Raw genomic sequence first — 22,157 nt, 5'->3', positions numbered from 1 at the left:
ACACTCAGGTCAAACAAAGCTGAGTTGTGTAAGTTGCCGAGAGATGCATTAACCGATCCTACATAAACAACAAGTTACCAAAGATAATCTCACTATATATAGCAAAGGGAATTATTTTGTGTAACATTATTAACAAAAGAAAGTTTAAAAATCTGTGACAATATGGCTTAGTTTCATTTTAATTTTAACTGGCTTAATTCTAAAAAGTAGATAACAAGTCAAGTGTACAAAACAAAGATTTCAATGATTTTTTTTCCCAACATTAAACATATAGTCAACTTTAATTTTGAAACTATGAACAGAATAAAGCTAAAGGAAAATTTGTGCAGGAAACTTGCTAACACTTTGCACATTCTCGGTACGTCAGTTTTCATGGCCAATAAAATATTTACTGTTGACATGGAAGGAAGTTCAGTGGAACCTTTTCTCATTGCATGGCAGTAAGATCAATGGCCAATTAGTTTTATTTGCTGGCATTGGCTGAAGGATAATTGTGATGTGGAGATGCCGGCTTTGGACTGGGGTAAACACAGTAAGAAGTTTAACAACACCAGGTTAAAGTCCAACAGGTTTATTTGGTAGCAAAAGCTTTTGCTACCAAATAAACCTGTTGGACTTTAACCTGGTGTTGTTAAACTTCTTACTGTGAAGGATAATTGTCAGCAAGGACATTTGAAGATTGCCATGCTCTTGGGGTCTTCCACTTAACATTAATACCAAAGCAAAATACTGCAGATGCTGGAACTATGAAATAAAAACTGAGATGCTGGAAATACTTAGTAGGTCAGGCAAGATCTATGGAGACAGAAACCGAATTAAGATTTCAGATCAATGACCTTTCATTGGATGCTGCCTGACCTGCTGAGTATTTCCAGCATTCTCTACTTTTACTTCAGCATCACAGCTGAAAGATGTCAGCCAGAATTTTCCAGCCCTTCACGTCAGCAAGATCTTACAGTCCTGTGATGTGAACAGAGATTTCAATGGTTTGCCAGCCCCACTGCAGGGAATTTTACAGGGTGGTACTGATAAATTCTGGCCATTATCTCCAGGCAATGCAGCATTCCTTCAAAGTTAAGCATCAGCATGGATTTGTTTAAGAATTGGAATAAGGTTTGTATCTATGACTTTTTGGCTTGGGCAAGAGTGCTACCATTGAATTATGTTTTGTAAGGTCTGAAAACCATAAAATACAACTGTTGCTCTGTCATCAATTAGGCAGTCATATAAAATGTCAGTTTAGTCATTCACTTTTTTTGTGAATTGTAGCAATTGGGGGCGATATGGCGTGGTGACACAGTGGTTAGCGTTGCTGTCGCACACACCAGGGACCTGGGTTCAATTCCGGCCTTGGGTGACATAGAAACTAGAAACAGGAGTAAGCCACTCGAGCCTGCTCCACCATTTATTTTGATCATGGCTGATCATCAAATTCAATATCCTGATCTCCCCCTTCCCCCATATCCCTTGATCCCTTTAGCCCAAGAACTACATCTAATTTCTTCTTGAAATCAAATAATGTTTTGGCCTGAACTACTTTCTATGACCCCTAATTCTGTACCCGCCCACCATTCATTCTGAATCTAGCCTGTTAGAATGTTATAAGTTTCTATGAGATCCCCTCTCACTCTTCTAAACTCCACTGCATAGACTCCTAACTGACTTAGCCTCTCCTCATATGACAGACCTACCATCCCAGGAATCGGCCTGGTAAACCTTCATTCTACTCCCTCTATAACAAGGACATCCTTCCTCTGATAAGAAAACCAAAACTGCACATAATACTCGAGGTGTGACTGTCTGTGGAGTTTGCACATTCTCCCTGTGTCTGCGTGGTTTCCTCTGGTTGCGCTGGTTTCCTCCCACAGTCCAAAGATGTGCAGATTACGTGAATTGGCCATACTGAATTGTCCCTTCGCCCCTCGTGTCCCAAGATGGGGGAATTAATGGGGTAAATATGTGGAGTTACGGGGATAGAGCTTGGGTAAGATGCTCTATTGGAGAGTAAGATGGGCCAAATGACCTTCTGCGCTGTGGGGATTCTATGATAGACTATTTTAAAGTTGGGGTGAGAGGAATACAAGTCTGATCGATCTGTCCACTTCCTGTGGCATGATTCATTTGTGTCTCTGGTATTTGCAGATATTTGGATAGCTACAATATTCCAAGCACTGTGAAAAGGAAGTGTGAGTCTTCATCAGCTTCTGACGATGATAAAGAAAAAAATCAGAACATCCAGGTGTCTAAAGGTATTTCATAGCATTTTGACATTTATCTAAACTGACTTTGAAATACTTTATCGAAAATAACCCAGCAATAGTATGTTTAGAATAGTTTGACATTTCTGACACAAAGGAAAATGAGTAATTCAGTCAGCAAAGTGGTAGTGCTATGAGATTTCTGCATGCGTTTTTACCCCAGATGCCAACATTTTCTTTTGCTGTCTGTATACGAAGTCCAAAATTTTCATGGCTGCTATCACAAAATTAAAATTATGAATTTGTTCCATAACGATAATTCATTAACACGAAAAACATGAATACTTAACCTCCAGCTGTAGTATCCTTGGAGTTGCTAGCTTCCGGAAGAAAAAAATGTCCATGCAAAATATGCATTTTGAGCTGAAGGTTGAAAATAGGAAGTCTTATATACATCAGCTGTTAATTTATTCATATTGTTTCTACCCTGTAATATAGATGACGACCAAGTAGAAATAAATAGAAGTTTAGTGAGTGTATAATGAATTCTTCTGTTAACTTGGCAGAAGCATCATCACTACCACATCAGTCTGTCCGAGTTCCATTTAAGGCTGCAAAAGAAGTGCCCACTGGAGCCGTTGTTGGTACATCCCTAGCACCACTCTCTTTACCAAGAAAGGCAGCAAGTGTCACCAGTCAGTGCAGTTACAGCAGCACTATTGTCCACGTGGGAGATAAGAAACTGCAAGCAGATGCAGGTACTGCACATCAGTAGAATGTACAAGATGATTTTTTGGATAACATATGTATCCTAGTACTGTTCATCTGTAAATTCTTAGGGTGGGATTTTCCAGCTGTGCTCGCCCCAATGCTCGAAAATCCCGCCCAAGGTCAACGCACCTTTGCATGGTCTGTGTCCCGCCCGCTACGATTCCCGTGCCGGGCGGGACAGGAAAATTCCACCCTTAATAATGCGATCAGACAAAAATATTCTTAGTGTTTATGGAGGGAGGGGGGGGGGGCGGTGATTCTCCCAGCCTGCTGTGCTGCTTTTGGAGCACAGCAAGCTGGGAGATTCAAGCGGAGGCCATTTTGTGGACTTCCCACTGGGCGCCACGGCCTCCGCGAGTCTCCGGCAGCCTGATTTTTGGCGCCGCGCCAGAAATCAGCGCAGAGCTGCATAATTTATTTAAAATCTAATTTTCATCTATTTTAAATCTCAATAGCAGGCCAGGACTGAAATATTTACTGTTGACATGTAAGGATTGTAACCCAGCCGGGTTTAGTATAGCTTTTCACTTGCCGGGAGCTGGCGGCCCGAGCCTGCTGGAGTGATGGTGGGGGAGAATTGAGGCCCCCCAGAAGGTCGGCCACCAAGGGGGTGCCTCCTGGGCATTGCCAGTTTGAGCCCCCTTGTGCTGCTCGAGGGGCAAATTCCAATCCCAGGGGGCACCTTGGCACTGTCAACCGAGCATTGAGCAGTGCCAAGGGGGTGGGGCCTCTGGGGGGTGATTAGTGGGGCTGGGGGCACCCGCTGCCATTCTGTATTCGGTCTGAGTGACAGAAGGAGGGAAGCTAGCGATCGGGGCTGGGCATTGGTGGGAGGGGGGGAAGAAGAGTGGGTCAGCCTGGTGGTGGGAGGGTGGGGTTGGAGCTGCTGGTGGGGGGGCGGGGTTCGGGAGATTGGGGAGGAGGATGCGGGGTGGCGAGGCTGGCCTGGACACATCCGGGGTGTCAGCGATCAGGCTTTGGGGGGGGGGGGGTTTACATGGCCGGCAATGCGGGAGTCGTGGGGCTGGCCAGCGATCGGGAGCATGCGTAGTAGCCCGCTTAGTGCTATGCTGCTGGCTTCTCCAGTGGGAATAGGCTCCACCCAAGATTTTCAAAGGGATTCACACTAAGGCACTCTGCAGTGCACAGAGTGTGGGAGATTCATTTTGAAACTCTTGCTGAAAAAACCAGCGTGATTTACTCCAGTTTTTTAACTTTTTGGGGAGAATCGTCCCCATGATCAATCACCTCGTATTGATTTTCATCCTATTAACCTCTATGGAAATTAAAATCCCAGACAGTTATAATGGGCAGCTGATCTAATATTATCCTATTTATCACCCAAAGTCATAATTGCCCCCTTTATATGCAGACAGCTATCTAATAACATAGCCTTCATATTTTTGTAATTTCTGAACTGTACTGTGGGAAAGAATCCCTCCTCCTTTTAAACTGAAATGTATAACTTTGTGTGACCTATCTGTCAGCAATGCTCAGCACAGCAGTAAGGAATTGCATTAATGTAACATTAATAGAGGCATTTAGAAAACTTAAATGTTTCAGCAATCATGGTACTTGATTCTGTTATCTCAACCTTCCCAATTCCTGGTGGACTTGCCTCTTCCCATTTCTATAACCTACTCAAGCTCAACAACCCTCTGCAATATTCTCTGAACTCTTTATTTAAAATTCATTCATGGGACATGGGTATCGCTGGCTGGTCAGCATTTATTGCCCATCCCTAGTTGCCCTAGGGCAGTTGAGAGTCAGCCACATTGCTGTGGCTCTGGAGTCACATATAGGACGGCAGATTCCCTTCCCTATAGGACATTAGTGAACCAGATGGCTTTTTCTGACAATAGTTTCATGATCATCAGTAAATTCTTCAATTCTGGTCTTTTTGCGCATCCCCTACTTTAATTACTCCAACATCGACGGCTGTACTTTCAGCTGGCTAGCTCCAACATTCTAAACTTTGCTTCCTTTCATTCGCTTGCTCTCTCTGTCCCCTCCCATCCTTTTAAGATGCTTCTTCAATCTTCTTTGATAAAGCTTTGGGTCATCTGTCTAACCTCTGTGGTTTGATATTAAATTTTCTTTGAAACACCACGGGGGTTTACCATGTTAATAGTGCAGTTGTCCTCCTGTGTTCTGTAACAAACTTTGAAGCATGGGAAGAACACATTTCCTAAACTCTAGGGGTGGGGCAGTTTAATAATTTCTTGACTTTGTTCGATAATCATTTTTACGAAGTGTCTTGGAATATTTTGTTACGTTGAAGGTGCAAGTTGCTGTTGTAGTGCCAAGCTCTTTTTTTTTTACTTGCTTCTAAAGGCACAAAACTCCTCGGAAACAGTTCTGCTCATGTTGATAGCTGGCCACTCGTCAGTGAAGCTTCAAAGCTATTCAACTATTATAAGCCACCATAGTTTTGTACGATACATAATCACGTCCACAAGCATGCACACTGTGTTAAATAGCTGTTTATTTTTCCTCGCCACCCAGCCCAGAATTGGTGATACTAATTGCCGCAACCCTCGCTAAGAATATTTGATAGCACACTAAAAAGATCATATCCGACCTGTATTACTTAGCAGCATCCTAGTCTTTTATTCATTTATACCAATGGAACTGCTAAATCAGATGTTTTGCATAGTTATTATCTAAAATGAAATGCTTTCGTATAGCTACAATTTTAAATGTGAAATTTAATAGAAATCCTGTTGGAGGATGGCCTTGGCATTGCTGATCCTGCAGAGAACATGGCGTCTACTACGCTGGTCACCACCGTGCCTTCCGTGAACCAGGAAAAGGAACCGTACAAGAAACTTGGCCTCACCAAAGAAGTTTTAGCTGCACATACACAAAAGGAAGAGCAGATATTCTTGAGCAAGTTCAAGGAGCTGAGTAAGCTAAAAACGTTGGAACCTTCTGGCAAATCGTACTTACAGGATCAGTGCAAAGGATGTTCAGGAGATTGTGGTAAGAACCTACAAATATGGCCTCCTTTTCAACACTCCCTTCAGTGTTATATGGTTTAAGATCTGTTGAGTTTGATGTAGCAAGTGAGAAGGGGAAGAATGAGAATGGATGTACTGTTATTCTAAGATGCTGTATATCGTCAAGTATAAAATGTACATGTTTAAAATACCTGGTTTTACCATCCAGTTTTTGGCATAATTCACACTTGCCTAGAGGTACTAAATCAGATATCTGCAGGTTTATTGGAGCAATATATTTAGGCTCCACACACTAACTTCCACTGAAGATGTGGGGTGGGCTAGCTAACACACAGCAGTAATTGCAGGATAGCTCAAGTACCGGTTGAGAGGGTGCGCAGGTTCTCGGAAGCAACTGTGGAGGCCCTGGTTGAGGAGGAATGTCCTGTAACCGTCCTACCTGCTACTCTGTGTGGCTTTATATCCTCCTGTTCCTCCTTTAGACCCAGGGGACCCCTAGCAAGATGCCGATAAGTTAGTCATCGTGGTGAACCCTACAAGATGTCCAATAAAGTAGAGCAGCTTGGACTTATTCTGAGAATTTCACAAATAGTGCTTGAAATTATCTCCAATAATTTGTTTACTCCCAATCAACTGATCACTGTTTGGAGAGGGCGTTAGGTCGAGCACTATCTGCCAAAATGCCATGCAGCCTCCTTAATGAGTGCTGGCAGGCAATTTAAATGATAATCACTCCTTAACAATCTGAGGGTGGCCATTCCTAGCACAAGCTTCGAATCCATTATTAAGAGCACATCTTGTGCTAAATGAGGGCCAAACCATTGTTTCAGCTTAAGTTCCCATTTTGGCATTGTCAGGAGAACCTCCCAGTTTTTGCAATTGTATGGAAAGCTTTGGCCAGTTTTTATCAAAATTCCAAAATTGTGAATAAAGGTTTGATGACTAAATTGGACAGCCCCAATACTCAAATTGAAAAACCAGTACAAAGACACGTTCATATTGAATTGCTCATTTGACCCAAGGTGACATGGAATACTAAATCACCTGGTTTGACGAGTTATTTTCTTTTTCACTTTTATTACAACATGCCAATATTGTCATGATGATTTACCTTTCGCGCATTCTTCCAAAGGTTGCTGTAGTAAAATACACATATAAAATAGTCCATGTCCCATCTCTGGCAACTGTATGGAACAATAGACGGGATTTTCTGGTAGCACCTGCCGCAGGATCAGAAAGTCCCGCCCAAAGTCACCAGAACTTTTGCTGGCCTGTCAAAATTTTCTGTCCCGCTTGTGACAATTCCCGCAGCGGTGGGACCAAAGATTCCTGCCCCAAGACTGAAAGAATTGTGTTTATATGATGAATGCATCAGTTCTGCTATCAATATTTGAGTCAATCCCTCTGCCCCACTTTTTAGTCACTTATTTTAAACAGTAAAGTTTTTTTTTTAAAAAAGCAAGGGCTTACAACATTTCTGACTGTTTCCTCGTACCACAGGCTCTCAAGGATTTAAAGCTGGATGGAATCGTGCAGAACATGTGTACAAAAAAGGAGGGAAGAATAAGAAGCTTAAATCAAAACGCATCAAGCAGCAGGAATTGTCTGACAGTTCTGCATCTCGCACCAACCAACATAAGCTACCCTCCTGGCCCCCATCCGCTGTCTCGCAGAGTAGATATTCAGCTATACCATTTACAACCGTTATGCCACCCTACCAGCTGCCTGTATTTTCTGCCCCAGGCGGCATGCCTCCTGTCACTGACCTATCTCTGCCCAACTTTGACAATGCTCAGGGTGTTCATTGCACCACTCAGCCTCCACCATACTCTGCACCCCTGGTAACGCCTATGGTGGCTTTCGTACTCCCTAATTATGTGCTGCCTCAGATGAACAACACTGTGCATCCGCCATTTTTTGCAGGTCAGTCACCGTTCCCATCACCATCAGCCTTTTTGCCACAAACTCCATTTTCGCCACAGACTTCATTCCAGTCTCAGCTTCAGTTTGCATCGCAACATTACGATCCACCAGCTGAAGGTGAGAAGGCACCTGCCCCAGAATCTCGAGGTGCCCCATCATGTTGCAGTACTCCACAATCAGTAGGACCACAGGGCCACACCTCCCCTCCGTTGTTCCAGTCTAGGTGCAGCTCACCGTTACAGCTGAATTTGCTACAGCTGGAAGAAATGCACAAATCATCAGAGGGAATTGCATTTGTTGGAATCGTAAGTGGAAGTGGATCAATGGCTGATGGAGGAGGGATGAGCAACAGTGCCAACGTTACAAATGTGGACAGCATGGCAAAGGATGAAGCAGCACTGGTAAGTGACTGACAGATTAAAAACACGTACGTTTTTTCCTAACCATTCACATTGCATCTTTGTGTGAATCATTTTTTTAAAGGCAAAATATCTCAACACTTTTTTTTATTTTAGATACATTGAATATTTTGTAGTCTGGAGTTCAGGTTATAAAGGACTACCTCAGTGACTTAAACGTGAACAGAACCAAAAGTGTATAATCTTTTTTGGTTTAGAATTTTTATTTAAATTGGATTGGGTGATTTTGTCTTGGGGCAAGGGTAGCAGGAAGAGGAGAGAGAAGTAAAAACTGACTCTAGCCAAAGGCACACTGACCCCAAATCTAAAGATTTCTTTAGCCAAGAACAAGAAAATAAAGGTTGAAAAAGATTTAAGGCTTTGAATCTTTAAGTCTTGGTCAAATTTAATAAAATACTACTGATCTTGAAAACTATAAAGGATGTGACAATGAATGATGAATGAGTATGTTTTTTTAAAATTCCGATACCTAGAATATTTTATGGAATCTTACCTGAGGGAGCTGAAGTGTTCTGGTGAAATGTTTGCACTTAGGGTGGCCCACAGGCACACATGGTTATTAATAAGCATATTCCTTGGATTTGCCTTTTCCTTCAATTCAGCTCTGCAACCAATTTAGCATAGTCCAACAAGCTGGAATTTCCTGCTGATGTCATTGTCACTCCCTGTTTAAATATAAACCAGCTGAAATGAGGTGGTGGGAGTAAAGTGAGCAAGTAAATAGCACGATGGTACAAAATGTCATCTGAGAGTAACATTCAGTAAGATTTACAACTCTTGTGATGGTAAATTTGATATATTGCATTTTTGTGGGGCGGGAGGTGAAGGAGAAAGTAAGGATGAGATTCTCTGCCCCCAGCGTGTTTCCTGGCAGCAGGAGGTGGCCTGCCATTGGCGACAGAATCTTCTATTCCCATTGCTGTGTCAATGTGATTTCCCATTGAATCCACCCCCTGCTGCCAGGAACCCTACAGCGTCTGTGCACCATAGGCAGGACCAGAAGATCACGCTGGTGGGAAGGATGGGAAAACCCCACTCTAAATGCACCACAGAAGTTTTAAAGTTTTATAGCCATGAAAAAAGGGAAAGGTAAATGAATTCAAAACACATTTGAATTTTTGCCTTCTACTGTTTGGCATAGACGGATTTAAGTGAGTAGACAATTTGCAATTTCCGGTTTTCGTCTGAATAATTTATCGTCTAACTTTGTATCATCTGCAAACGTGGATATACAGCTGTCTCCCTGCAACAGAATCACTGGTTATATGTGGTGAAAATCTGAGGTGCTAGTGTAGATCATTGGTAAACATTGCTCATTGCTAGTCATAGCCTGCCAATTGGTACCTTTCCTTTAACAGCTAGGGCGGCTACCAGAAGATCTCACCCATTGTTCCTCACAATAAGCAGCACAACAGGCCAGGAGACACCAGCAGGAGGCCTTTAGCACTGGTCATGTGTCTCCCAGGTGTTTTTTTTGGTTCCGGAAATCGGTGGGGAACTGATTATCGTAATGAAATGAGAATTTCAATATGATTTAGCGGGCCCGGGACAGTATTCCCTGGGCACACTAGCATTTCCTCCCCCCACACCACGCCCACCACCCCTTCCACCCCTCTTGCAGAGAGTGGTTCCCTCCAGCAGCATTTACGATTGCTCCCCACTAATGGGAAATAGGCACCCTGCCCCCGCTGGAGGGAACATAGGCCATTGAGATCCCCCCTGGGAGGTCATGGGTGTGGGGGGGTGCACCTTGGGGGCAGTGCCAGCCTGGCACAGCTCAGGTGCAAACCGGGCAGTGCTAAGAGGGCAGGGCCAGAAAGGGTGGGGGGGAGGGGGTCAGAAGATAAGCAATTGGCGGGGGGGTTACGGGACTGGCCAGCAACCGGGTGGCCTCCTATTTACCAGAGTGAATCACGGTGAGGCACTCTGCAATGTTCAAAGTGTCGGAGATTCGCTCAAGTAAGTGTGTCCAAAAAAATGGGTGGGAAATACTCCCATTTTCCTGCACATTGGGCATTTTGTTTTTTTTGAGAGAATCCTGGCCTATACTATCTCCCAGCCTACATTGCAAGACTTGCCAAATCAAGGGACTTGAGTGGAAAAAAACGACTGCTTTGACTGCCTCGGAACAAGTTATGGGGTGAATCTAATAACTTGAGAATTATGAGACTATTTGAGAGGCAAAACTATAGACAAATGGAGAGAAGTTGGCGTTATTATGAGAAGTGTAAAGGGAGAAGTTGAAATAAAATTTAAGTGGAAAGATTTATTAGGATATGGAATGCACTGCAAATGGCTATTGAAATTGGTTTTATGATAAAATTTAAGAGAATGTTTTTGGTGAATATTTAAATATTGGAGAATATTACATCTCAAAGAAAATTGGGTCAGAGTAGCTAGCAATGCTGTAGAGTGAGCAGCAGTTCAGGCATAAAGGTATATCATATAAAAGTGTCCCATCAGTGCTGAAATTGGGATGAAACTTAAGATATTCTAGTTTGGGAGAGAAAAATGCAGTGATTTTCAACTTTATGCACAAACTAATGGAGAATCACATCACATTTTGTTTGACCAATGGTTGCTTATTTTAGTGTTTTTCTTCATGATGCCACTGACCATTTAATTGTTTTGGTTTTAAAATTAATATAAATTAAGGGATTCCTTCTTGCTGAAAAACACACTGGCTGGAATTTTCAGGCTGTTCCCACTTGTAGGAACTTCCGGTCCTGCCAACGGTGAAGCCCGCCGCGGTTTTCCCAGCAGCGGGGGAGGGTGCATACAATGATAAGCTCTGTTGACAGCGGCGGGACCAGAATCTCCCAGTGCCAACCATTGCTGGGCCGCTTCTGCCGCCACAAAACACGTCACGGAGACACAGAAAATCCTGCCCACTGTTCCTGAACTGTATGAGCGAGGGGAAATATATTTTGGTTCTGCAGCTACTTCCTGGCGCATGAAAACAGTAGCTTTGCTCTGTATGCTGGCAGTGGTCACAAGAGCTGATGAACCTTGACCAAAAGTTTTTCTCTTTCCCTCTCTCTCTCTCTCTTTCCCTGTTTCTTTCTTCCATTTTGTTCTCTTCACAAAAGCCCCATTCAATTTTTGGATGAATGGCCTCAACCCAGATCCATGTGCCATATTCTACTGCGTTTCAAGAGGATAACTTGCAAGGTAGCAAAGTCGGTCAACGTAGAGATTGCAATTGTACCCATGTCTGCCAACGACTTGATGTAGCATGTTGGTTCACAAAAACTGTACAATTCTCTCTCATTCAATGCAAAATATCTATTATAAACACTGGTCACTGCAGCAGTTGTAGTTCAGAAAATGAATGGCTGCCCGTAAGCCAAATGAATTTGTTAATTTTTTTTTCAAGGCTATATCACCTGCTGAAGCCCAGAACAGTGATGCCCACTCCACTTCCACTGACCTACTAGATCTGCTACTTCATGATTCTCTGTCAGGCACTGGCTCTGCAGGCTCGGGGAGTGCCAGATCAACAGCTTCAGGCTCCTCAGGCTCTCCATCTAATGGCTGTGGCATGTCAGGAACTGACACAGGTAACTTTGTCTGAATAATCGCTTCTACTCTCACAGAGCCTTGCCATCCGCTTTGTTTTATCAAAGACTTTAAAATTGCCACAAGCTGAAAGTTCTTCTCCCCAACACGCCAATGTTAGTGTGAACAAAGACATAAGCTTACTAATAAATTCATTTGGCGGGTTAAAGTGCAAAAGTGATTACACTTGAAAGACATTTCCTTGTCTATAAAATACTTTGGGACACCCTGTGATCATGAAAAATGCTATACAAATGCAAGTTTTTTTTTAAACTTGTGGGTGAAAACAGTAGTGCTATTTATTTTGTTGAGGAAAACCTAATGGGTGGGATTGTCCAATCTCGCCCATGCCCGCCTGCTGCAAGAGAAAATGGAGAATTTGGTGTCCCAGCCAAAACTCCATTCACTTTCAGTGGCACTGAAGAATCCCAGCCACGAACAAGGACAGAGGTTTTTGGCCAACATTTAAGCATTTATTTTTACAAAATTATCAACGTTTTTGTGCAAACGCCAGTCTGGTTGATTTGAGTGGGTGTACTGTTGGGAGCCCAAATTAGCTTCAGTGCTGTAGGTTCACAGTTGAAGACTGTGGGGTAAATCTTGACGTTAAGCAAAAGTGAGTTGGCCAGCCGTAGTACATCTCTCCTGATTTTCCCTTCCACTGAGGTTAGTAAAAATAAAAGTGAGGAGAGATATGAATTGGCTGTTGATTCTTTATCATCTGTTTAGCCCTTATTGCGCCAAGTGGAGATCTGTGTGGGATGCTCTCGCAGCTTTGTCCACTTACTTAATCTTGTCTTTGATGCTTTGCAGCTTTATGTCCTGATCTGCACCATTCAGAGTGCCTCTGCAGGCTTGGGTCATATACAGGTCCCTGATTGTCACATTGTTTTAGCTATTCATCCAGTTTTACACTGGACAGTCAAGTTTCTTAGCTGGTCTGGCCACAGGATGGATTTTTGTCTGGCATTTTGTGCCTCAATTCACTTACCACAGTGAAGCACCAGCAGGAGTTTGCTTATTTCCCTGTCTGTGGAAGATTCAACAAACTGGGACACAGAACACAGAAGTTGATTTTCATAATCCACGTTCCCACCCCTCCAAACCCCCAGGCATTATTGTTTCCCTGTGGTTTGCAACTGGGGCTTTTCCACCAGAAACAGGGATGAATCTCTCTTTCCGTGGTGATGTCAGCTCCAATAGCGATGGCATCAGATGACAGCAGTGTCCGGCATTAGTGGGCTCTGGCGGCAGCATCCTACTTGTAGACGGGTGCTGCAGGCTCTCTAAAATCGCAGTTGCCAGTTTGTCAAAAAATTCTGGGGACAGTCAGGTGCAAGATGTTAAGCCTGGAAAATGAGCAGGACTTTTCAACCCCGCTGAAGGCGCACCCCTGTGGGTCTCGTGGAAGTAAAAGATGTATTCAATGAGACACTCCATTAACAATGGCAGGACCAGAAGATTACACCACCAGCCATTAGCAGTTGTGCAGTAAATCCCTCCCATTAGCTTTCTCTCTCTGCAGATGCCTCCAGATCTGCTGAGTTAATCCATCATTTTTTGTTTTACTTGTAATACATTTTCCTTTTTGCTCATCCGCAATTCGTTTTTGGACAGCAGTTCATTATTCTGTCATCCACACCTCTTCTGGATACATCATTTTGTTTCTTTATTTGTCCCTTTGATAATGCACAACTGACACTTTTGACATTTAATATTACCCAACTTTTGCCCTATCGCAGACATTCCCTTTTGTTCTTTTTTTTCCCCTGTCCTCCGTGTCACCTGCTTAAGACTTATTACATTTCTAACTCTTCCCAGTTTTGATGAAGGTTTCTCTTCCACAGAATATGATATTTCCAGCATTTTCTGTTTCTATTTCAGATTCCCAGCTCCCACAATATTTTGCTTTTGTATTAAAGTTTTATGGAACTTGTCTTTGTTTGATGAAATGGAATAAACTCCACTTAGGGACAGATTGCACATTCCTGTAAAAGGAGCAAGCCTGATCAACAGAATAGTCCTCATTATTTCCATGTTTGTGTTCTTGAGCTTTAGTTTAGACTCTGACCCTTTCCCTCCACTAAATTGAGTTTGTTTTTAATCATTATTAGGGAGTAGCCATTTAAGCAACACCAGCAAATATTTTGGAAGCATTGACTCCTCAGAGAATGACCACAAGCCAAAACTAAGAAACACCAAGAAGATTGACTGCTTCACTAACTGTGTACTCCAGGACCCAGTCTGGCTATCAATGGCAAATACAGATGAGAGAACCATGATGACCTACCAACTTCCATCAAGGTGAGTGCTGACAATCTAAAAGGAGATTTTGTGGAGTGGTTGTAGTTCTCTTGCATCAGCAGTGTGTCTGACACAATCTGCAATTGTGTACTTAACCCTTAAATGTTACTGTTGCCCACATGTTTTCAGTGTCACTGTATCTTGTGATTTTAATTGTATTTGGACACTGCCTTGCAACTGATGTTTTCTATCGAAAATCCTTGCTGTGATTATCTGCAAGTCTGCCCAATTGACCCCACCAGACAGTAATCGTGGGTTCTGTGCTGCATTTAATTAATGATGTTACATTGCAGGAGGTTCTACTTTGCTAACAAGCTGCATCTGGCTCGTAGTTTATAAGCATAAATTTGTTAAGAAGTGATGACTTGTTAATTTTTTTTATAACCTTTTATGTTGTTGGCTATGCGTTAACATACAATTGCCCAGTAATCCTAGAATTCCTGCTTCCTTCCTATACCCTTTAGAAGCGAGCCTTTTGTTTAATTAAGGAATTGGCTATGCGTCCGAGAAAAATACCTTGGGGGCAATCTTACCAAAAAAATTCCATGTGCCGAACAAGTGTCAAAATGGGAGAGAATCACATCGATTTTTTTAGGTGACTTAAAAATCCAATGACCACATTCTGAGCAAAAATGAAACAAGACCTGTTTCCCACCAGCAGGGGGAGGGGCCAAAGCTCATCCAAAAGACAGCAGCTTAGAGCAGAGTGCGCAATTGCACATGTGCGGATCTCTCTGTTCTGTGCTATCACTACCTCCCCCAGCTATCGGCTTCCGTGGTTGATCCTCCTCCAGATTGATCCCCGCCCCCCCCCCCCCCCCCCCCTTTGCACCAGCCTGCCAATCCAGCCCCCCATACCTCTTTCCCCCATCCCGGGCTCACTTGTAATATTTAAATTCTATTTACCAGAAAATTTAAATATTGAGATCAGTCTCGCTGGAAATCAGGTGCGAACCTGATTTTTCACCTTTCTCATGATCTTACTGGCTTGCCCTGCCCATCAACCGGCAGGACAAGAAGGTAAGATCGCACCCACCCCCTCTGCCTTTTTAATTTCCATTGGCTTCCTGAAATTGAAAACCAGGTGGTTTTGGTAACGGGCAGATGATCCACGAGGCCAGTTTTACACTCAGGCGGCAAGTTGAAAATCTACCTCATGTTCTCCAATGACACCAGGATCATCGTTCTGTTCCAATGACAGTGCACTCATTGGGCAAGACCCATTTTCATCCTGAGTGCGTGAGAAGTTGAAATTGCATATGTTTGACAGGAAGTTTTGCAACATGGTTTGTGTCACAGTAGGAACTGTCTATTCTCCAGTGGATGTTTTCTGTGTGTGTGCTAACAGCCTCACCACAATGATATTTGGCATAGCTCAAGCCAGAAGTGTGCATGCACCATAGATACTATAGGAGACTAACAACACATGTAGTGCTGAAAAAATGGTGCCAGTAGAACCAGGCTTTGCAGCCTCTCGGTGTCACTAGTTGCTTTGGAATTTGGGAAATAAATGGGAAAGTATTACATCAAAGTGGCTTGGCTGATTTTGAAATATGCTTTACAGAGTAGGATTTAATTTTACAAACCTATTAGTATTACTAGCATATGAGCAATTAACATATTCACCTGAATTTATTATTCTTTTTATTGAATGTTAACACAATTATTTCAAACGGATTATACCTGCATTAGAATGACTGAGTCATAAACTGCCAGGTAAAGCATCACTTGTGAGGATTGAACAAGTACATTTCAGTGCTGAAGTGTGATTTTTTTTATTTTTACCCTGTTGACACATGGTATTTTGTAATGGTCACCTTGTTATGAGAGCATTATGATTTATATGTTAAGTATAATTATCACTGAGAGCTTTGCTTTTAGTGTTTTGTTTTGCAATTTTATCTACAAGCACTGTGCAATCAGAATGCTGATCATTAGTTGTTACAATTTAGGGACATTGAAACGGTTCTAAAGGAGGACAGAGAGAAACTGAAAATGATGCAGAGAAACCAACCCAAATTCACAGAGGACCAAAAAAAAGAGCTTTCCGAAGTCTTTCCCTGGTTTAAGACAAATGTGCTACCAAAGTCCATCGATATCACAGTAAGCATTTTTATTTTCAAATTTCCTTCATTAATGGAAACAGTGATCAAATAGTACAGTGGCACAATGGTTAGCACTGTTGCCTCACAGCACCAGGAACCCCGATTCAATTCCAGCCTCGGGTGACGTTCTTCCCGTGTCTGTGTGGGTTTCCTCCGGCTGCTCCAGTTTCCTCCCACAATCCAAAGATGTGCTGGTTAGGTGGATTGGCCATCTTAAATGTGTGGAGTTACGGAGATAGGGAGAGGGCCTGGACAAGATTCCTTGTCAGAGAGTAGGTGCAGACTCAATGGGCGGAATGGCCTCTTTCTGCACTGCAGAGATTCTATGATTCTAGTTTTGTGGAGAGAGAGAGACAGAAACAGAGTTGATGTTTCAGCTCACTGACCTTTCAGAACTGCCCTCAATCCCATTTAAGAACATAGGAATAAACAGGAGTAGACCACATGGCCCATCAGATCTGTTCCACCATTGAGTATGATCATGGGTGATCTTGGGTTTCAAGGGGGAGACAATGGCGTGATGGTATTGTCACTGGATTGTAATCCGTCACTCTCGCTGGGTTAAAATCCTGGAACCCCCTCCTGGACAGCACTGCTGGTCTACCTACACCTTGGACTGCAGCGGTTCAAGAAGGCAGCCAATTGCCACTTTCTCGAGGGCAACCAGGGATAGGCAATAAATGCTGGACTATCCAGTGACACCCATATCCCATCAATGATTTTTTTTTTTAAATCAAGAGACCAGGGCAATGCTTTGGGGACCCAGGTCCAAATCCCGCCATTGCAGTTGTTGAAATTTGAATTCAATAAAAACAAAACGTGGAATCAAACATCTAATGATGACCATGAAACCATTGCCAATTGCAGTAAAAACGCAAAAAATAGTGTCCTTTAGGGAACGGAATCTGCCATCCTTACCTGGTCTGGCCTACATGTGACTCCAGATCCACAGCAATGTGGTTAACTCTTAATTGCCCTCTGCAATGGCCTAGCAAGCCACTCATTTCAAGGGCAGATAGGGATGGGCAATAAATGCTGGCCGAACCTGTGATGCCCGCATCCCATAAACATTTTTTTTAATTTTTCCGCTCGCTGCTCCGATCCTTTAATTCCCTGAGGGACCAAAAATCTGTCTGTTTCAACCTTTAAATGTAATTGAATTTCTTCCGCTTTCCCAATTTACTTGGTTTTACACTCATTTAAAAGCAGATAAATCTTTTCTGACGAGAGATCATCAACCTGATTAAGTTTTTCGCTGTACAAATGCAGCATGATCTGGAGGGTTTCTGGCATTTTCTGCTTTTTTTCTTAATGTACACATTTTGTCTGGTTCTAAAATATACCAAACTATAAATAGGTGGAGTGTTTTTATATTTGGTTTGAGTGCAGAAAAGATTTACTAGGATGGTACCGGGACTTGATGGTTTGAGTTATAAGGAAAGGCTGGATAGACTGGGACGTCTTTCTCTGGAGAGTAGGAGGCTGAGGGGTGATCTTAAGACCATAAGACATAGGAGCGGAAGTAAGGCCATTCGGCCCATCGAGTCCACTCCACCATTCAATCATGGTTGATTTCAACTCCATTTACCCGCTCTCTCCCCATAGCCCTTAATTCCTCGAGAAATCAAGAATTTATCAATTTCTGTCTTGAAGACGCTCAACGTCTCGGCCTCCACAGCCCTCTGTGGCAATGATTCCACAGACCCACCACTCTCTGGCTGAAGAAATTTCTCCTCATCTCTGTTCTAAAGTGACTCCCTTTTATTCTAAGGCTGTGCCCCCGCGTCCTAGTCTCCCCTGTTAATGGAAACAACTTCCCTACGTCCATCCTATCTAAGCCGTTCATTATCTTGTAAGTTTCTATCAGATCTCCCCTCAACCTCCTAAACTCCAATGAATATAATCCCACGATCCTCAGACGTTCATCGTATGTCAGGCCTACCATTCCTGGGATCATCCGTGTGAATCTCCGCTGGACCCGCTCCAGTGCCAGAGGTCTATAAAATAATGAGGAGCATAGATCAGCCAGAGAGTCAATATCTTTTCCCAAAGATAGGGGAGTCTAAACCTAGAGGGCATAGGTTTATGAGAGCAGAGAGATACAAAAGGGTTCAGAGGGTGGTGAGTGCCTGGAACAAGCTGCCAAAGGTAATAGTAGAGGTGGGTACAATTTTGTCTTTTAAGAAGCGTTTAGGCAGTTACATGGGTAAGATGGCTGTAGAGGGATGGGGGGCATTTGGGACTAGCTTAGTGGTTTTTAAAAAAAGGGGTGGCATTGACAGTTGGGCAGAAGAGCCTGTTTCCATGCTGTAAACCCCTACGACTCTTCTGTAAAGCCTTCAGTCTGATATGCTTTGACCTTCAATTTGAAAACTTCAGCTGGAAGGTCAAAATTTAAATTTGAATCCAAGTATCACAACCTGTTTAAATTTGCAGTGAACAAAATTTATCGTGTTTTGTACAAACAGTACATTCATCTCAATTTTTCATTATCCATAAGTATGCTACAGGCTTGGTTCCACAATTTGTGTTGAAATGTCTCAGCACCAGGAACCCAGGTTTAATTCTAGCCTTGGATGATTGTCTGTGTGGAGTTTGCAAGTTCTCCATGTCTGCAGGTTAGGTGATGGTAAATGCGCGGGGTTACAGGAAGAGGTGGTCGAGGGTGGGGGTTGGGCCTGAATAAGATGCTCTTTCAGAGAGTCACTGCAGACTGGATGGGCCAGATGGCCTCCTCCTGCACTATAGGGCTTTTGTATGAGAAAGGCTTTAAGTTTTATTTTAAAGAAGAAATGAAGAATTTACAGGACCTACTTGTGAATCATTCTTCACCATGGCTGGGCCAAAATCCTGGAATGCCATCCTTAGCAGCATTTTGGGATTACTTTCACCACATGGGTGACGGTGGCTCGCCACCACCTTCTCAAGGAAGATTAAGATTGGACAATTAATGCAGGCCTTGCCATTGTCTCCTGTAATTTATGAATAAATAAAATAGATGAATCTAGAATTATTACTGCACTTCTTTGTAGAGAGCACAATCAAAAATGCCAAAATTACAATTTCATCTGATTTTATTATATAGAATGTAGTTGTTCATGTTTCAAGTTGTTAGCCTGTGGAATGCACTAGTTTGAGTGCACAAAAAATCCTCGGTTTAAGCATTCAGAATTGGATCTGCTTGATAGAAATCAAGGGGGAAAATCACGTTTTGATAAATGAAAATGAATGTTAACGCAGTAGAACCAATTCCACTTGTTATTGACAAACGCTGGAATAGAAGAAGTGATGCGCAGGTTTATTGTACATATCTGTACATAAGGAAAACGGTGCTGATCAAATGGAACCACATATGGTGCAGACAGGATTTTGCTGCAACATTGGAAAAGCAGCCAGTGTACTTTCCTGTTGAATCACTTTGCCATTTAGTTGTGAGGTCCGTTCCACCGCCACACAGCTAATGGGGCCAAATAACCATAAGGTCTGTAGCTTTTTAAAACAGACAGTTAAATATGAACAGGGGCCCAATGATTCATTTTTGAACTGAATTTGATCTTGGTGTCAACAAACTATTTTTTCTGATTCCTGATTATGGAATTAATTTGGGGTTTAGTCAAACTGGCAGATCTCCAGTTTATTAAATCCAGGAAGCCTGTTCTCTCTGAACAATTAAAAATGTGAAAAGACTAGAGGGGAAAAGAAAACAAAACATTTTAAAAAGAATTTGTTTGTTATCTTTCATTCCAAAATCTGATATTGGTTGGCAGTGGGGTTTTAAGATATAGAATTGCATCAATCTGATTTGGCTTTAAATTGGATTCTAACTCTTGTTATTTTAGGATTTGGTTTGCTGGAAGAAAAATGAGTCACAAAGCAACTTGACGACATTTGATGCAGAAATCTATAATCTAGAGTTGAATGGATTGATGGAGCCAAGCCACGATGTTAGCTTTCAGCCCTTGAACTTTGCATCTGAAGAGCAAAAGCTTGCAGAAATAGCAACCACTAGTCTGGAAATAGCAACAAGCACATTTGGAAGCTCTGCAAGTTGAACATTTTTAGATTTTTCAAAAGGGCTTCTGCTGAATAGGTATGAATGCACAAAACTCCTTTTTGAGAGTTTCAAGAAATTGCATCTTACCTGAAATGAAATCTTCAAGCTGAAGAAAAGTGCAAGATTTTATGGAACTTTTTTTTAAGATGAGGTATTTAATGACATAAATCGTGTTGCTTCAAGTTGATTATTTCTAAATGTAACTGCAATTTTTAATATATATTCATGGGAGTCTGGTGTTACTGTACCTGACAATATGTATTTATGTCTGTTATAAATGTTGTTCTAATTATAAAACTATTTTGACAGTCAATTGTTTATGTATTAATTTCACCCATATAGATAAATATCCTTGTGGAGCTTTGTAATCCCTTTTATAAAATATGCTATCCAATTGTATTAATTTTGTAATTGGGTGGGTGGGAAGGAGCTTTGTTCCCTAAAGTCAAATATTTTCACAATGTTCCCGTGGTTGAAAATGTACATTTGAGGTGACACAGTACTTGGTGATGAGCTGTGAGTGTAATTGTGGTTTCAACTGGTGGACTAGCTGTTCCCTGAATGTGGACATTCAACTTTAACTCAGCCATTCTAATTTCTGGATCTTAACTGGAATATGCACCAAAGCTGATATTTTGAACATTGGACCTCAGTGGGGTAGATGAGCAAAATGTACAACATCAAGCATTTGGAGAAATGTAATTACAGTGACATAACAACTCTCAACCAAAGAACTAAACATTGGATCCAAGAAATGCTAAAGTAAACCAAAATGAAACTTGTAGATAATTTGTGCAATCTTAGAAACCCACAGAACATGGAACAGTCCAGTATTTAATTAAAATCTCTCCTAAATATCGTGTTCTAGTTGTTGTGAAGGAAGTATGGTTATGTAGCATTTGTGCATTTAAGGCCGTGTAATGTAAGATTAACTCTGTACAATGTCACATCACTAGATGTAGCCAATATTTTACCAATTTATAAATCTTTTAGTTTTTTTAAAGTCCTGTTTTTATAAAACATCCTAATTGTCAGCTTTCCTTGTGGAAATTAAAACTTTATGTATAACTTGTCCATAAATGCTAGGTATTTTTTTAAATTCTCTACATTTCATGTAATAATTTTATAAAATTGTGTTCTATAATTTGCCTTATTTGACATTGGGTAGCACAATTAAGATATTAGATATTAATTTATACTCCCATCTCTGGGGTTACCAGGCAGAATGCTGATATAAAAAAGGAATTCCAGAAACTCGCTGATCTGATGGGTTGCTAGTCTCCAATAAAAATTGATATTTTACTGTAGTCTGATCTCTTGATCAGACACCCACAGCTGAGGCATGTGAATTATATTCTGCATTTTCTATTGGCCAGTTTACTGACTTTTCCTTTTCTCTCCTGAGAGTTTACCCAGTGTACTTTAATTAGAAACTCCTCCATTGTTTTCAGTGGCCCCACAGACAAATAATAAGACCATTAGATATACGAGCAGAATTATATTATTCAGCCCCTCAAATGGTGGACCCATGATGCAGAAGATGGGAAAGAATGTGATTCTGCAGAGTGGATTTTAGAGGCTTGGGCAAAACAGGGTTCACCAGTCTTTTAAAAAAAAAATAGCTTGCTTCATAAAATAAATGCACCTTATCTCAGCTCTGGTTCTAAACTCTTTATCGATATGTCAAACTGCATGAAAGAAAATGTGGAAATGTTTGTACTATTTTTTTCCTTTCCTCACATGCACAGATATATCAGGAAGAGATAGGAGTACTAAACATGATGAAAAAGCATATTATTGCAGCACATCTAATAATTGAGAACATTTGGTAAACCTGGTCATTTCTATTTTCTCTTACCGAAAAA

General features: G+C 41.9%; 1 protein-coding gene across 1 annotated transcript in view; it reads left to right on the top strand.

The window, feature by feature from the left end:
- per2 (period circadian clock 2) overlaps positions 1-21,144 on the top strand; it is a 46,335-nt gene extending 25,191 nt beyond the window's left edge. The window contains exons 13-20 of the mRNA XM_078210105.1: positions 2,143-2,249; positions 2,765-2,956; positions 5,685-5,951; positions 7,430-8,253; positions 11,648-11,831; positions 13,944-14,133; positions 16,086-16,236; positions 20,078-21,144. Of these exons, the coding sequence (XP_078066231.1) occupies positions 2,143-2,249; positions 2,765-2,956; positions 5,685-5,951; positions 7,430-8,253; positions 11,648-11,831; positions 13,944-14,133; positions 16,086-16,236; positions 20,078-20,290 (2,128 nt within the window). The 3' untranslated portion in view covers positions 20,291-21,144. The remainder of the gene's footprint in view (positions 1-2,142; positions 2,250-2,764; positions 2,957-5,684; positions 5,952-7,429; positions 8,254-11,647; positions 11,832-13,943; positions 14,134-16,085; positions 16,237-20,077) is intronic.
- The last annotated feature ends 1,013 nt before the right edge of the window (positions 21,145-22,157 follow it).

The sequence above is a fragment of the Mustelus asterias genome, chromosome 3 (assembly GCF_964213995.1).
Source record: "Mustelus asterias chromosome 3, sMusAst1.hap1.1, whole genome shotgun sequence".
In the NCBI taxonomy this organism is placed as follows: domain Eukaryota; kingdom Metazoa; phylum Chordata; class Chondrichthyes; order Carcharhiniformes; family Triakidae; genus Mustelus; species Mustelus asterias.
The sequence above is the reverse complement of the archived record's forward strand: the minus strand, read 5'-3'. Positions and strand labels throughout refer to the sequence as shown.